This window comes from Mustela erminea, chromosome 15 (genome assembly GCF_009829155.1).
Source record: "Mustela erminea isolate mMusErm1 chromosome 15, mMusErm1.Pri, whole genome shotgun sequence".
NCBI classification, from domain to species: domain Eukaryota; kingdom Metazoa; phylum Chordata; class Mammalia; order Carnivora; family Mustelidae; genus Mustela; species Mustela erminea.
This window is the reverse complement of record NC_045628.1, coordinates 4074526-4088720: the sequence shown is the minus strand read 5'-3', so window position 1 is coordinate 4088720 and position 14195 is coordinate 4074526. Positions and strand designations below refer to the sequence as shown.

General features: G+C 45.0%; 1 protein-coding gene across 2 annotated transcripts in view; it reads left to right on the top strand.

Annotated features, from left to right (window-relative positions):
• The window catches only part of TNFSF13B (TNF superfamily member 13b), a 44982-nt gene extending 33809 nt beyond the window's left edge, over nt 1-11173 (top strand). For both annotated transcript variants that reach the window (XM_032314378.1, XM_032314377.1), the window contains 3 exons: nt 5300-5412; nt 5496-5646; nt 9435-11173. In XM_032314378.1, the coding sequence (XP_032170269.1) occupies nt 5300-5412; nt 5496-5646; nt 9435-9547 (377 nt within the window). In that variant the 3' untranslated portion in view covers nt 9548-11173. The remainder of the gene's footprint in view (nt 1-5299; nt 5413-5495; nt 5647-9434) is intronic.
• The last annotated feature ends 3022 nt before the right edge of the window (nt 11174-14195 follow it).

Sequence of the window (14195 nt, the reverse complement as noted above, 5' to 3'; positions counted from 1 at the left end):
ATGTGAGGTTGAAATTCAAGATGGGAATGATGGGTTTGGTGCCTGGGAAGACAGAGGAGGCCAGGAACCAAGGAAAGCAGGAAGACTATGGGAGCTGGAAAAGGCAAGGGTTGGGCTCTGCAGCTTCCAGAAAAAACATAGACTTGCCAACACCTTGATTTTTGCCCAGTGAGACTTCTGATGTTTTGAACTGTGAGATACTAAATGTCTGTTTTCTAAGCCACTGAATACTTGATGGTTTGTTATAGCAGCAACCCACAACTAATGAAGCTATCTTGAATCTACTTTCCTGGCCCGGGGGGCACCGCTCATCTGTGGTGGCTCTGCTTGACTTCTGTTGTGGCTTGTTTTGTCTGTCAGGGTTCCAATTACTTGTATGTGCTTGTTCTTGACCTGTCTTATAGCTTCTATATACTTTATAGTTCTAGATGTATTTTGCAAATTCTAAACTCTTTATTTCTTTGTTTTTGCAATACCTGTTTCCCATTCTGAAACTTTTATTTTCATTTCAATGATTTATTTATTTATTTTAAAATTTTATTTATTTATTTTGCCTCCTTGCCTCCCACGTTCTTCTAGCCAACATGGAAATTGCCTGGACTGTGAGTTTGCAGAGATTTCTGTGTGTCTATGAGGGCTTCTTCACCATTAGAGAGTTGATTCTTGCTGGTTCTTTGTAAGTTGACCAATGCCAGGACCTTTCACTGTTTTCTGGCTGCGCCCCTCCCCTTCCACACCCAGCCCCAGTGTGAGCCCCTGACTTCTGGCAGCCTGTACAGCTACTCTGGAGAACATGCATCTGTCTGCTTCTTTCACATGACCCAATAGGAAGTAAAAAATGACAGATGTTATTTCCACAATCGTGTTGATAGCAGAAGTCTCTTGTTTGTTTCTGCCTTACCATCTAATTATTTCATATAGGCAATGATGAACTTTACTTTCAATATCCCAGTAGAATTTTAACACTTGATGACTCCCTTCTTGAAATACACGCTGCCCTTGGTTTATTTCTCTAATCATTTCCTTACCCTTTGGGCCATTCCTTTTTAAATTTCTTTGAAAACTACCCTTAAATGTATTTCCTCAATAGAGATGTCCTTCAGTCCTCCAGTACAATCTTATTCTCTTTTCATTCTTCTTTTTCCTTTGGTGTTTTTCAGTGCTACTATGTCGTCACTTAGCAGGTATGTGCTGATGGTTTAAACATAGATCTTTAGCCCAAACCACTTAGCTCCAAGCCCATATACACTCTGTCTTTTTAACATATCTTCCTTCAACTTGGTGACATCTCAGCCTAGACCATAGGACTTGTCCCCACATTTCCTCCTCTAGCAATCCTATTCCAGTGAGTGTGACGACTGTGTCCTCTGTTGTTTCAGGCAGAATTTTGGGTGTCATTCTTATCTGTTCCCTCTGACTCAGTACATTAATCTCAAAACTCTGTCAGTTATTCCCCATGAACATAACCTGAATTAATCCATTCCCTTAAATTCCCATCTTCCCAGACCCCCATCATCTCTCCCCTTGGCTGGTTTCCTTGGCCCCCATTTTGTACCTTTTCTTGTCTGGTAACCACAGAGTGATTATAGCCCAACCGGGGCCTCCAATGGCCCTTCATATAACTCAGCCTCCATGGCCCTGCCTGGCTGCGTTTGCTCTCTCCTGATTCCCCTGCTCTGTCCCAGCTACAGAATCACACCTGTCATAACTGTGGGCTTCCATGCCAAAAAGCACTCTTTTTATATTAAAAAAATTACTACTTCTTGAATTGGTTGACATAATCTGCCTTCTAAGAAAGTATTATCATTATCTTATCCCCTAAAACTATTTTCAGCAGCTGTATGATACTAAGATTAAAAAATCAGAAAGGTAGCCAATTGACAGCTTCTCTCTGTAGCGTTTTTTCAGTTACTGTGGGAGGTAACACCAGAAGTATGGATGTTTTCAAGGAAATCTGTTCATAAAGTAAAATTAAAAAAAAAACAAGTATTCATGAAATACATCTGATTTTTCTTTTTTTTGTTCAAGATTTAATTGGGCATTTAAAAATTTTTTTAAATTTATATTCAATTAGCCAACATATAGCCTCATTTGTTTTTGATGTAGTATTCAATGATTCAATAGTTGCACATAACACCCAGTGCTCATCATATTTCTATAAAATGTTATCAACCTAAAATTTATGTTTTCATGTAAGTCAGATCACGAAAGACGTACTCTTCTTAAGAGCAGATGCTTTCAAATATAGTGTAAATTATTTTCACATGTTAATACTGGCATTCTGTTGATTTCATTTCATTATTATTGTACGCATCCATTTTAAGTTTTCAGAGACATTTAAATACCCCAAGTATTTACAGCTCCATGGAGCTGGGAAGTTCAGGCTTTATACACCACAGCACATCTGTGTTTAGCTGTGGACTAACGGAGATAAAGAGAAGCAGTAACTCTTGGAGTTTACTTACAAATTCTCAAATATTTATTGGTGGCGATGCATTCCAGTTTAGAAAAGCATCCTCTGGAATGGGTTCTTCATGCATATTTTCTTGTCAGCCTTTATCCATCGTCTAATTAGTGTGCTAAAAGTCTCAGTAAATTTTAAGATGTAGAAATGTTATAATATTTATGCTTAAGTTATAATCACTTTAGCTCTTAATGTATTCTTTCATCTGTTTTCTTAATGGATCTGAGATTCACTCCACATGTACCCCCTGAGTGCAGACCCCGGGCAGGGCTGTGTTCTTGGTGTTTGGCCTCACGCAGTGCGGTCCGTGGGTGTGTGTGCTGGTGTATGTGTGTGTGCACTGTGTGTGTGCAGGGAACAGGAATACAGACAGTACATACAAACCAGTAACCATGGACTGTCTCTAATAAGAATATTTCCAGCAAGGTAGGATGAAATGCCAAAAGAACATGTCAAGAGAACATAAGAATATACCTAATAACTACTTCTTTTGCTTTCTGTTCTGACAATGCGGCAGTGAAAGTTGGTACAAGCTGGCTCACTAATTTTACAGATGGAAAGAAAAGCTTTCCTCAAGAAATAGGAAATCAACTTAAAGTATTGAAAAAAAAAATGTGCAGCCAAGAAATACCTCCAGCCAGGATATGAGCAAGCAGGTTTGGAAATGAGCCTTTCCCTTCACCTCCTGAGTATGTCCTACGTCTGTGGTAGCTTCCATCTCGCACAGTTCCGGAAACCAGCTCATGAAACCCTTTCAGAAATAAATGAATAAATAATATGATGCTTTTAAAATGCAGCGGGATGCTTGTGGGCAACTGTATAGCACACCACCATTTTGAGTTAGTTTATGTCTAAAGTTGAGGTCATTAATTCAGTGACGCTTGGCTGCCTGTCCCCTAGGGGCATCATCTCAGGCCCCAGAAGGCAGCAGGGAGCTGACCTACAGGGCCCCGAAGTCAGAGAGGTCCCAGTCTCAGGCATGTGCTGTTTCGGAGGGAGAAAATGTGCTCGCTGGTCGGAGCATCCGACAGGTGTCCTCAGGACCACGGAGGCCCCTTTCGTCATCCGCTGCATTTCACAGCAGTCACAACACGAGAATTCATTCTTCCCATGTTTTGGGCAGTCTGCATTTAAAAATGCCGTGAGCACAGGATCTCACTTAAACCAACGGAAAACGATGGTATTGTCATCTGCCCACTGCCTTGCTGCTGTGTCAAAACGGGATGACAAGATTGCCTCTGCGACGTGTCCCTGAGGAGACCTTTCCTCCAGGGACTGTCCCCTTCCAGTGGGGCACCGGGGGGCTTCCATCCAAGTCCAGTTTCTTCACGGGCCTTCCTGGGAACAGCAGAGCTGGGTGACCAGGCCTGCCGAGCACTGGGGGGCCCTCCTCGCTCCCCATGGGAAACAGAGGCGCGTCCTGTGAGCACACAAGAGGACGGACGAGACCACCTGTGTCCACAGGCACCTGTGGCTCCTTCCGTGGTCTCCCTCACAGCCGCCTGTCTTCCACCTGTGGGCCATGCCGACGTGGAGGGCTGCGAGAGGGAACAGAGCTCAGATTCGCAGTGTCCTTCGCTTTGTGTGATCACCTCGGGCTCTTTACTTCTCTGAAGTGTTGAGAAAATATGGGGCTTTTGTTTTATTCTCTTCCCTCCTGAATCCTATTCGGAAAAAGCTCAGACAGGATGGGTTTGGGGGAGCTAGCTGAGGCAGGGACGCTCACTCAGCCGTTCCTACCGTGCCACCCCCTGACAAAAATCCACAGGAAAGTTGATCTTGAAACTCAACCCAGGACAAGTTGTTCTTCCCAGAACTTCTGGCATATCGTCTTGTGGACCCTGAGTTTTATTATTTCCCTCTTTGCTGTGACCGAGGTGAAACCTGGGGACATGCGTTGTCCAGCATTATCCATTATAAGGAACATTTTTAGATTATTTTAGACCACAGTCTCATTTCACTGTTTTCTCTCCTTATATTACCACTTCCCTAATCTTCTTTTCACTTGTTAGATGCCATTTTATTTATGCCCCCTGCATTCTTGACCTAGCCTCAGTTTTACCCTTTACTCTGGTATTTTTACACAATGGTGAGAAATCCAGGGAATTTAATGCTGTGAATTCACAGGAGAGGGTGTTTGTCCCTGAGCATGGTGTTCCCACGCCAGAGGGAGGTCCCCCTCCTGTCTGCCCGTTTCTGTAGCCGCTGGCGGCTCTGTGTCCCCTTCCTTGGGCTCTTGTCTTTGCGGACCCCCCACCACTCCCCCATGAAATCTGAGGGCTCACAGAGGAGAATGTGTGTGCTGACCTGGAAGCACTTCAACTTGGATATCGCAGAGGACTATCGCCGAGTCCCTTGACCTTGTCCTCGTAGAGGCTGTGTCTTGGTCCCTTCCCTCGCTGCCCCGAAGCCCAGTTACGGTGCCTGGTGGGGAGGGGGCCTCCCCATGCCCCTCGCTAAAGTCTCCCATCCTAACTCGGTCCTCTCCGGGAACCAAAGGCAAACCAGAAAACCTCTTTGAGTGTGTCATTCAGAGACATTTGGTCCGTTTGGCCCCATCCAGACCAGGCTTTCTGGCGAACGTCGCTGAAATACACAAGATTTGAAGAAAACACAGACTTTGCTTGAGATGTACTGGCCCTCGGGTCCCCAAATACAAGGGTGCGGGAGGTCGTGTGCCCAAAACCACTGCTGAAACACCAGGGGAATGTCCTGATGGTCTCCTTTGTCTCTTTTGTAAAAGGCGAATTTCTCCTCTAAGTTTCAGACTCCGCTTTAGCGGCCGAGCAGACGTGGAAAACCGCTCTTCTCACCAGTGCTCTGTCTTCATCACAGGGGCTTACACGTTCGTTCCGTGGCTGCTGAGCTTTAAAAGAGGAAGAGCCCTGGAGGAGAAGGAAAACAAAATCCTGGTGAAGGAAACGGGTTATTTCTTTATATATGGGCAGGTAGGTTCCCTGCCCCCTGCTGCCTCCGCCTGTGTCTCCCTGCTGTGCTCACTTCTGACCCGCGTCTCTGGTTTGTTCCTCAGGTTTTATACACCGATAACACCTTTGCCATGGGACACCTAATACAGAGGAAGAAAGTCCACGTCTTTGGGGACGAATTGAGTCTGGTGACTTTGTTCCGATGTATTCAAAATATGCCTGAAACACTACCCAATAATTCCTGTTATTCGGCTGGTAAATAACAATTCTGTGTAAATAGAAGGACGGTTCTCGGTATGCTGTGTGGCGTTTGTTCTCTGGAAGGATAAGCTAGCTCTTTTGAGTCGAAACAGATACAATCATTAGTAATGGTTTTATCGTTCTTCTGTACATGGAGAAGGAGCCGTAACGTGCTGGCGATCAGCACGGAGAGCAGTTCCAAGCTGCATTTCCTTCCGTAGATAACGCTGCGTAAGAACCCTGGGAATGATTACCATGTGCCAGGCATCCTTGTCTTATCCTGACCTGGGCTCCTTCGTCCGACCACCGCCCCCCTTACCCCCTCCCCGCCCCGTTTAAGGGAGGCAGCATCTGAGACACAGAGAGGTAGCTCATGCTGCCCCAGAGGGCATAGCTTCCAAGTTCCAGAACCTGGATGAAACCAACAGGTCTGACCCCAGAGTGGGAGCCCCCAAAGCTTTTCTTGTTTGTGTCTTTGTTTTATGTGCTGCTGAAGACATGTCCTTAACCAAATCAAGGATCTGGTCAGGTTGCCCGGCGGCTTTCTCTCCCTCTCCCTCTCCTTCAGGTGACATGTGCTGCACAGAGGCCAGACAGGTGACTTTGGGATGGGAGTTTGCAGGAGCGAGGCTCCTTCGGCTCGGGGCAGTGAGGATGAGGAGAGGAAGGAAAGGGAAAGGGAGGACTTTGTTCCCATCCGGTCTTCAGGCTGTTCTTGCAACAGAGTCTTCATTTTATTTTGGGGGTAAATTCATCAAAGCTGGTATGAGGGGATTAAAAAAAACATATTAGCCTTGAACACATTTTTTCCTCTCTGGTGATTTGACACATCCACTGAGAACCCTGAGGCATGTCTTCAGTTCCGTATTCCCTGAAACACAGGCCCGAGGCCTGGCCGCCTCCTCTGAAGCCCTAAGTTTCAAAGGCGTTTGCTACCGAGTGCACAATCACTCATCAGGAAGGAAGGGAAATTGGAGGGGGTGTCCTCGTGGACCCGCAGCCATGAACAGCTGTAAGGGGATGATGAGGAAGTGTGTTGAATTCAAACTCCCTAATTTTCATAAAGAGATGTTCCCCTGCGCTCAGCGATGGCCAGTATCCTGGCATTGCAGAAAACCCACAGAAAGGCGCGGCCACCCCATCTGGACTGACTCTAGCACAGCAGTACTCGACACGGGCTGTGCCTGGTCATTGCCCTCCGGTGCTCCCGCCCTCCGCCACGCTTCCCCGGGGCCTCGCCTTTGAAGACTAGTTTATTGGACCTTTGGGCTGTGCCCCGGTGCCAGAGCTTAGGTTAGGTAGGAGAACCGTTCTCCAGGACATTCCGGGTTGCAGTGCTCATCTGTTCTAGGGCCAGTCTGCTTCAAACCAGTTAGCATATAAGAGCCGGACATGCTCCCATACATCATAACCTGGGAAAAAATGCAAATGGTCCCTTGGAAGAGCCCAGCTGACACCAAACACTGGTCCTAGGCACAGCTGGATCTCGCTGTTTCCCTCTCAAATCGAGTGTCTGTTGTAGAAGTGACAGCTCAGCTGCTGCGATCGGGAAGGACTGGAAGAGCCAATAACTCAGAGTTAGAGTTTCAGACAGAACCTTCTTGAAAACTGTCAGTTCACACGGCCTTTATTTTGAGTTAGTATTACTTAATGCTCCGTGATCAATAGCTTTTGTTAAAATACTAGATTCTCTTCAGTCTCTATGATAACAACTGATCTATTCAACAAGTAAATTCCAGCTTTTTTTTTTTTTACTGTTTTATGTAGTCATCAAATGCTTTGCTAATCCTAAAAAGTGTGCATGTTACCCTTCGCAATACCTGAAACTATGTTCCTTTGTTTGTTGTCTGTCATAGTCCGTGACAAAAATACAAGATCCTTGGAGACAGAATCTTTTGTCATTCTGATCACAGCCCTGTGCGTGTCTAGAAAGGTGTCTGTACATCGTAAGTTCCGATAAGTAAACACTGACTGGCTGTCGCCTGAGGAGATCTGGGTGCTTTGGGCCTGATGGATGTTAACATACATAATGTCGTTCGTGTAAATACATTTTCAGGGCATCTTCGTGAAAATACAACTGCTTTTTTAAATTGTTGGTTGAAAATAGGAACAACATCGATAGTAATTTGTTTGTTACTTTCTTTGTTTCTTCTCCCCTACTTTCATCCTTTTTTCTCTGTCATCTTTGTCTTTTAAAACGGGTCCCCACGGATGTACCGAGGGTAGTTCCTGAATTGTATTCTGTGTTCCTGAATCACAGAACACATCCTTGTAAAGTAGGCACATACAGATTTATTAGTTAGTTTTGAGAAGCTAAGTATTTTATTGCTTTTGATTATGAGGACAAATATGGTCATTTAAGGGAACGTGGAAACATAGAAGACTGTCAAAAATAATTCAAATGTCTCCTAACCCCATGGTCTGGACTCCAGAGAAACACTATGTTAATGGGTGGGTTTTGCTGATAAGTGGTGTTTTGTTTTTTGTCTTCCTAGTAATATACACATATTTATTTATTTATTTATTTATTTTTATTTCTTTTCAGCATAACAGTATTCATTGTTTTTGCACCACACCCCGTGCTCCATGCAATCCGTGCCCTCTCTAATACCCACCACCTGTTTCCCCCAACCTCCCACCCCCCGCCCCTTCAAAACCCTCAGATTGTTTTTCAGAGTCCATAGTCTCTCATGGTTCACCTCCCCTTCCAATTTCCCCCAACTCCCTTCTCCTCTCCATCTCCCCATGTCCTCCATGCTATTTGTTATGCTCCACAAATAAGTGAAACCATATGATAATTGACTCTCTCTGCTTGACTGATTTCACTCAGCATAATGTCCTCCAGTCCTGTCCATGTAGATACGAAAGTTGGGTATTCCTCCTTTCTGATGGAGGCATAATACTCCACAGTGTATATGGACCACATATTCCTTATGCATTCGTCCGTTGAAGGGCATCTTTGGAAGACCATTCCATGCTCCTGGATCAGAGGAATAAACATTGTTAAAATGTCTATACTGCCTAGAGCAGTCTTTACTTTTAATGCCATTCTGATCAAAATCTCACCACTATTTTTCAAGGAGCTGGAGCAAATAATCCAAAAATTTGTATGGAATCAGAAGAGACTCTGAATTGCTAAGGAAATGTTGAAAAACAAAATAAAACTGGGGGCATCACGTTACCTGATTTCAAGCTTTACTACAAAGCTGTGATCACCAAGACAGCATGCAACTGGCATAAAAAATATACACATTTTATATGCACATTCAGTGCATATTTATGTGATATCTATGCAGTTTATACATCTGCATAGTGTGTGTGTACTTTGTGTATTCTATTTTGTATTTTTATTTAACATCTTTTTTTTGTATTTCTATTTTGTTTTTATATAACATCATTATTTTTTTAACACTGTTATAAACATTTTTGTCAATAAAATGAAGCAAAACCACTTTTAACCACACAATATCCCAAGGAGGGATGTGCTATGATCTGACTTTTTTTCTTCTTCAAATAAAACATTGGTTTCTGTTCAGAGTCTCATCTTATAGACAGTAGGTGAGAAATACATTTATTTGTATCTGCTGTCTTTCTGCTCATTTGCTTTAGCTTTTTTGTTTGTTTTTTACTCTGGCCTTAGGCCGGTGGAATTGTAACTGGTTTGCAGTCCGCTGGTGTCCCTTGAAGTGTGAATGCGTAGGTTAACATTTTCCCCAAACAGCATCGTTTTATCTAGTGCACCCCCCACCGTGCGTCCCGCGCTGCACGACCGCTCACAGTCCCTGCACATCCTTGTTTTCCAGGCATCGCGAAGCTGGAGGAGGGCGACGAGCTCCAGCTCGCAATTCCGCGGGAGGACGCCAAGATATCGCGAGACGGCGACGGCACGTTTTTTGGGGCCTTGAAGCTCCTGTGACCCGCGGACCCCTGCGCCGCGGCCGGGTCCTTCCTCGCTCCGCGCCTCCGAGGAGGAGACGCTTCCCGGGAAACACCCGAAGGAAGAAAAGCAGCGGTTGACTCGCCTTTTCTGGGAGCTGCTTATTTTGATTCCCTGAAACTAGACCAAACAGGAAATTTCACGGACAACCGCAGCCCAGGGGTGTCCTGGGGACCGAAAGGAGGCCGCCCGCGGCGAGCGGGCTGGGCGCGGTCGCGCTCTCGGCTGGAGGGGCCGGTGGCCGGGGCCGTCGCCCTTTCCTGCGAACGACAGTCCGTCGTGTCCGCGGGGCGCTGGGACGTTCCTGGGAAACCGCCGCAGCCCGCCCGAGTCTTCACGTTACATAGACATGTGCCCTGTCCTTCCGCCGTGAACGTGCGGAGAAGTGTTTTATTAGAAAGAAAAGGGGGAAAAAAAAAAAAAGAAATCTTGCATTTGGCACCTGAAAAAGTAACTAAAAGCTAACCCGGAGATACATTAAGGCCTTGCACTTAAAACGCAGGCACTATTTAAATTCCTCCAGTTTACTTCAAGTCCGCCCTTTTTATCTGTAACATTGTATCACCGGCGGCACCACCAGACAATTTTCGCAGGAGGGAAGTCATTCTCTCCGGCGTCTACACTTAACTTGTATATTTTTTCTAGCTAATGTCAGTCACTTCAGAATCTTTACTGTGGGGTAATTCCAGTTCTTACGTACGCGAGCATAGAGTGAAAAAATAGCCGTGATTGGTCTTCTGTAAAAATCAAATCTCCAATGGAAGTTAATGAATACCTTTATAATAATGGAATCTATTGCCCTTTATTTCTTAATCTTCTGTTTGAAACTGCTGCTATTAAAAACACACCCATGTTATTAGGTTTATGGAAGTTGAGCTGTCGTTAAAGTTCTTGGCGTCTGGAAAGGTGTTCGTGCCATGTGCTTGTTACCCGGCTCTGGATACACCAGAAACATCACCTTCTTTCCACCTAATAGAGAACCGTACTCACAAACGCTGTCACAGCCGTCTTTATGACACCAATCTCTCTTGTTCTGCTTCTCTTTTTACAAAAAAGAATTTACTTCATTAAACAATTTCTGTCTGTCTTTTAAACAGTAGGTGGAAAAAATAGACCCCGATGTAGACTCATTTTCTCCAGTCCACATTGGAATGGGTTTAAGAATATGCTCTTCCAAACAAAGCAAGACGATTTGTACTTTGTGTCTAAGATGTCTAAGATGAAATGTTTAAAACTCTGATTACCACAATTTTGGATTTTTTGTTAAAATCAAATGTATTTTCAAACTTACTGTGTTACAATATTATAGTTAAAAAGTACAGGGAGAGCAGAAGCCCTGATCTAGGAGGTGAGTCATTGTCCTCATGTTGCTGCTAACTTGAATTGCAGAAGAGAAAATCTCAGTGCCTTCTGCCTGGCTTTTTGATGGAGTTTGCTTAACACCCTTCATCATTCGGTTTTTCTCCATGTAACTAAATGACGTTTTAAAAATTCAGTGCTGAGGTGTCTGGATAGCACAGCGGTTGAGCCTCCGATTCTTGGTTTCAACTCAGGTCACGATCTCAGGGTCATGGGATCGAGCCCCACAACAGGCTCCACGCTCAGCAGGGAGTCTGCTTAAGTTTCTCCCTCTGCCCCTGCCCTTCCCCCTTCCCCTGCTGCGTGCACCTACGCACTCTCTCTCTCAAATAAACAAATAAATCTTTAAAAATAAATAAATAAATAAATAAAACAGTGCATACCATAAAACATTATTAAGTAATATGCGTTAGGGTAGGAAACAAAGCATTTGAGGTCATGCATAGCTTATATATTTCAAAAAGGATTTGTTCACATCAGTACAATAGATAGAAAAGAAGCAATTCTTGGAGCGTCTGGGTAAAGAAGGTAGTGCTCCGGCTCAGCAGGCCGTTCATCTCCACCCGGCTCTCCCGTGTTCCTCTTCAATGACTGAGCACAGTCTATGGGCAGATGCTGCCTTCTGCCACATAAAGTGTCCTTAACTTTTACTTTGCTTTGAGTTTAAACCAGCATTGAAATGTAAATCATGTCTTCCTCATGCGTGAAATTGTGAGGGAAGTCCGGGAGGTTCTCTAAGAGTTTATTTAACAGTGAGGAAACAGGACAAAGAGGAGGTAGTCCCATAGTGGGGAGAGTGGGAGGCGGGGTCTTCCCGGCAGCACTGGGTCCAGAGTCTCCCTTTCCCTAGCTTTCTCCCAATTTTCTTCAGGAAAAATGATGTCATAGTGAGATTTCCTATAACAGAACGTTTCTAAGGTTCACTGTATGGACCCAGACCCCAGACGGTTGTCTTATAAGCAAACTTAGAAAGGATGCTGGGAACTAAGTACTTGAGTGTTGACTTGCTCACCTGCGTGGGACAGAGGGACAAGCCAGCAAGCCCCCATGAAGTGACGGGCAGCCCGACCTGGGTCCTGGAGAGACCGACGCACCGTCTCAGCTGGGGTGCAGAGAAAGGATTGGTTTGGGGGATAGCAGTGGACTGTCAGAAGAACTTACGGGATCCTATTGTAACGTGAGCTATGAATCACACTTGCTGTCCTGGGACTGAGGTTGTAACCCGTGAACGACGCACCAACACAGGCAGCTGATGCGTTTGCTTTGGCTTCCGATTTGCTAATATAAAAATCTAGACTTGTTTCATGAAAACAGGACATTTAAACATTCTATGAATATTCTCCAAAAATATTTGGGGAAACCTATGTACACATTTCTGTTGGACTGACACCTAGAAATTGAATTGTTGTGACAGAGGATGCGCCTATGTTCAGCTTCAGTAAATACTGCCAGAGAGATCTCTGAATGATAAACAGTTAACGGAAAATCGCACCAAACCAGGCTATGGAGGCAACAACCCATTGGGCTAGTTTCCGGTGGCCCGCTGCAGCCACGCAGGCGAGCACTGGGCTGCAGACCGCATGGGACTCTCTTTTTCCACCTGTCCTGTGCCTGGCCCCACACCAGGATGCTGGCGATTATCAAATACACTTTACTGCTGATTACCTTTGGGCATATTTGCTTTCACAGATCAGTTCTGTAACTTTGTATGCATTGGGCTAAATTTTACAAACTAATCATTGGTTAAAAGGAAGTGGCCCAAGGTCCCCAGTCTTGCTGATATCAGGGCAGCTGCTCCTTTGGGGTTCCTTGTCTTCCATGGGTGAAGCATGGGAGTGAGGGGCCCCATAGGGGGGTCAGCGATGCCACACTTGGGGGCTGTCCCTGCTCAGCTATGGCCAGACCAACTTGTTAGGTTTGGTTTGAGGTCCTCACCATCACCACTGTCCTTATTCAAGTAAACTAAGTCTTTGGTTATTTTAAAATTAATGCAATGAAATTATGTTTTAGATCATTATTAAGATTATTAAAAATAAAGACAATCAAATAAAATCATATATGCATATTAATAATGTAGCACGAGTATGGATTTCTTGCTTATATAGACTTATTTTACAATCTCATTGTAACTAGCCCAAGGGCTAGTTAACTTGTCATTTTAGAGGAATAAAGAAAGGAGAGCTACAATGCAAAAATACTGATACACCTGGGATGTAAGAACAATTTTGGTGTCACCTTTTCCCTCTACATTAAACTAGCAATAATTTTTTTCACAAATGCACATACACGCACACACACCATCACACACACTGCAACACAGGCATGTGCGAGTGCACACACACATGCACATGCACACACACACACACACACACACACTAGAAAGCAGCTCTTCTAGAGCACTCCGGAGGCTCCTAATCTTGGTTTAATCCTCTGCTGCTCCGTCTTGAGATTTGTAATAATTTTTGAGGAAGGGGTCTTGCATTTTTGTTTTGCCCTGGGCTCTGCAAATTAGGGAGCTGTCCCGCTTGAAGCTCTTGGAGAGAAGGACAGGATGGCAAGTAAGGGCATGTCTCTAGGGCTGTGCCCTGGAGTTCAAGGCCCTGGAAGGCTGTTTGTTCACTGGTTGTATCCTTTAGGATCTGGGGATAGCAGTATTGCTGAACTCCCCCAGCTGCCGGGAGAAACAGATGAACATGTGAAAACACCTAGACGGGTACCTGGCACATTACACATGCTAAATGTTGTTGCTCGAAAGATACACACACACACACACACAGAAGGGAGGGATTGCAAATGGAATTCGAAAGAAGTAAAGAGACGTGCATTGTTTGGTTTTATTTTAGCAAAAGATCCAAAGCTAAATCTGGTTTTGTTTGGTTTTAAGAGACCTTGAATAGACCCAAAATAAAAAGAGAAGAAAGAAAGGAGAACCAGAAAGCACCTACCCGCCCCTCCGCTCGGGCTGGGGAATACCACTGTCTATCCGCCTTCAGTCCCAGAAGGACACTTGCCTCTACCTTACAGTGCCCTGAGACAGACAGCAGCTCTGACTACATCCTGCCCTGGAGGCTAAGTATTTCCAGGATTTAGGGGACAGATGGGGCCAGAGTGTCAGTGTGGGAGCCAAGGCTTTTCTAAATTTAACGCCACTGGAGTCAAAGAACCAGGATCCCGGGATCAGGTGGGAGTGGCTAGACAACGTCGTGGGGGAGGGGAGAGTTGCGGAGAAAGAAAACGCCCGCAGGAAGGAGACTGCCGGGCTCCGGGG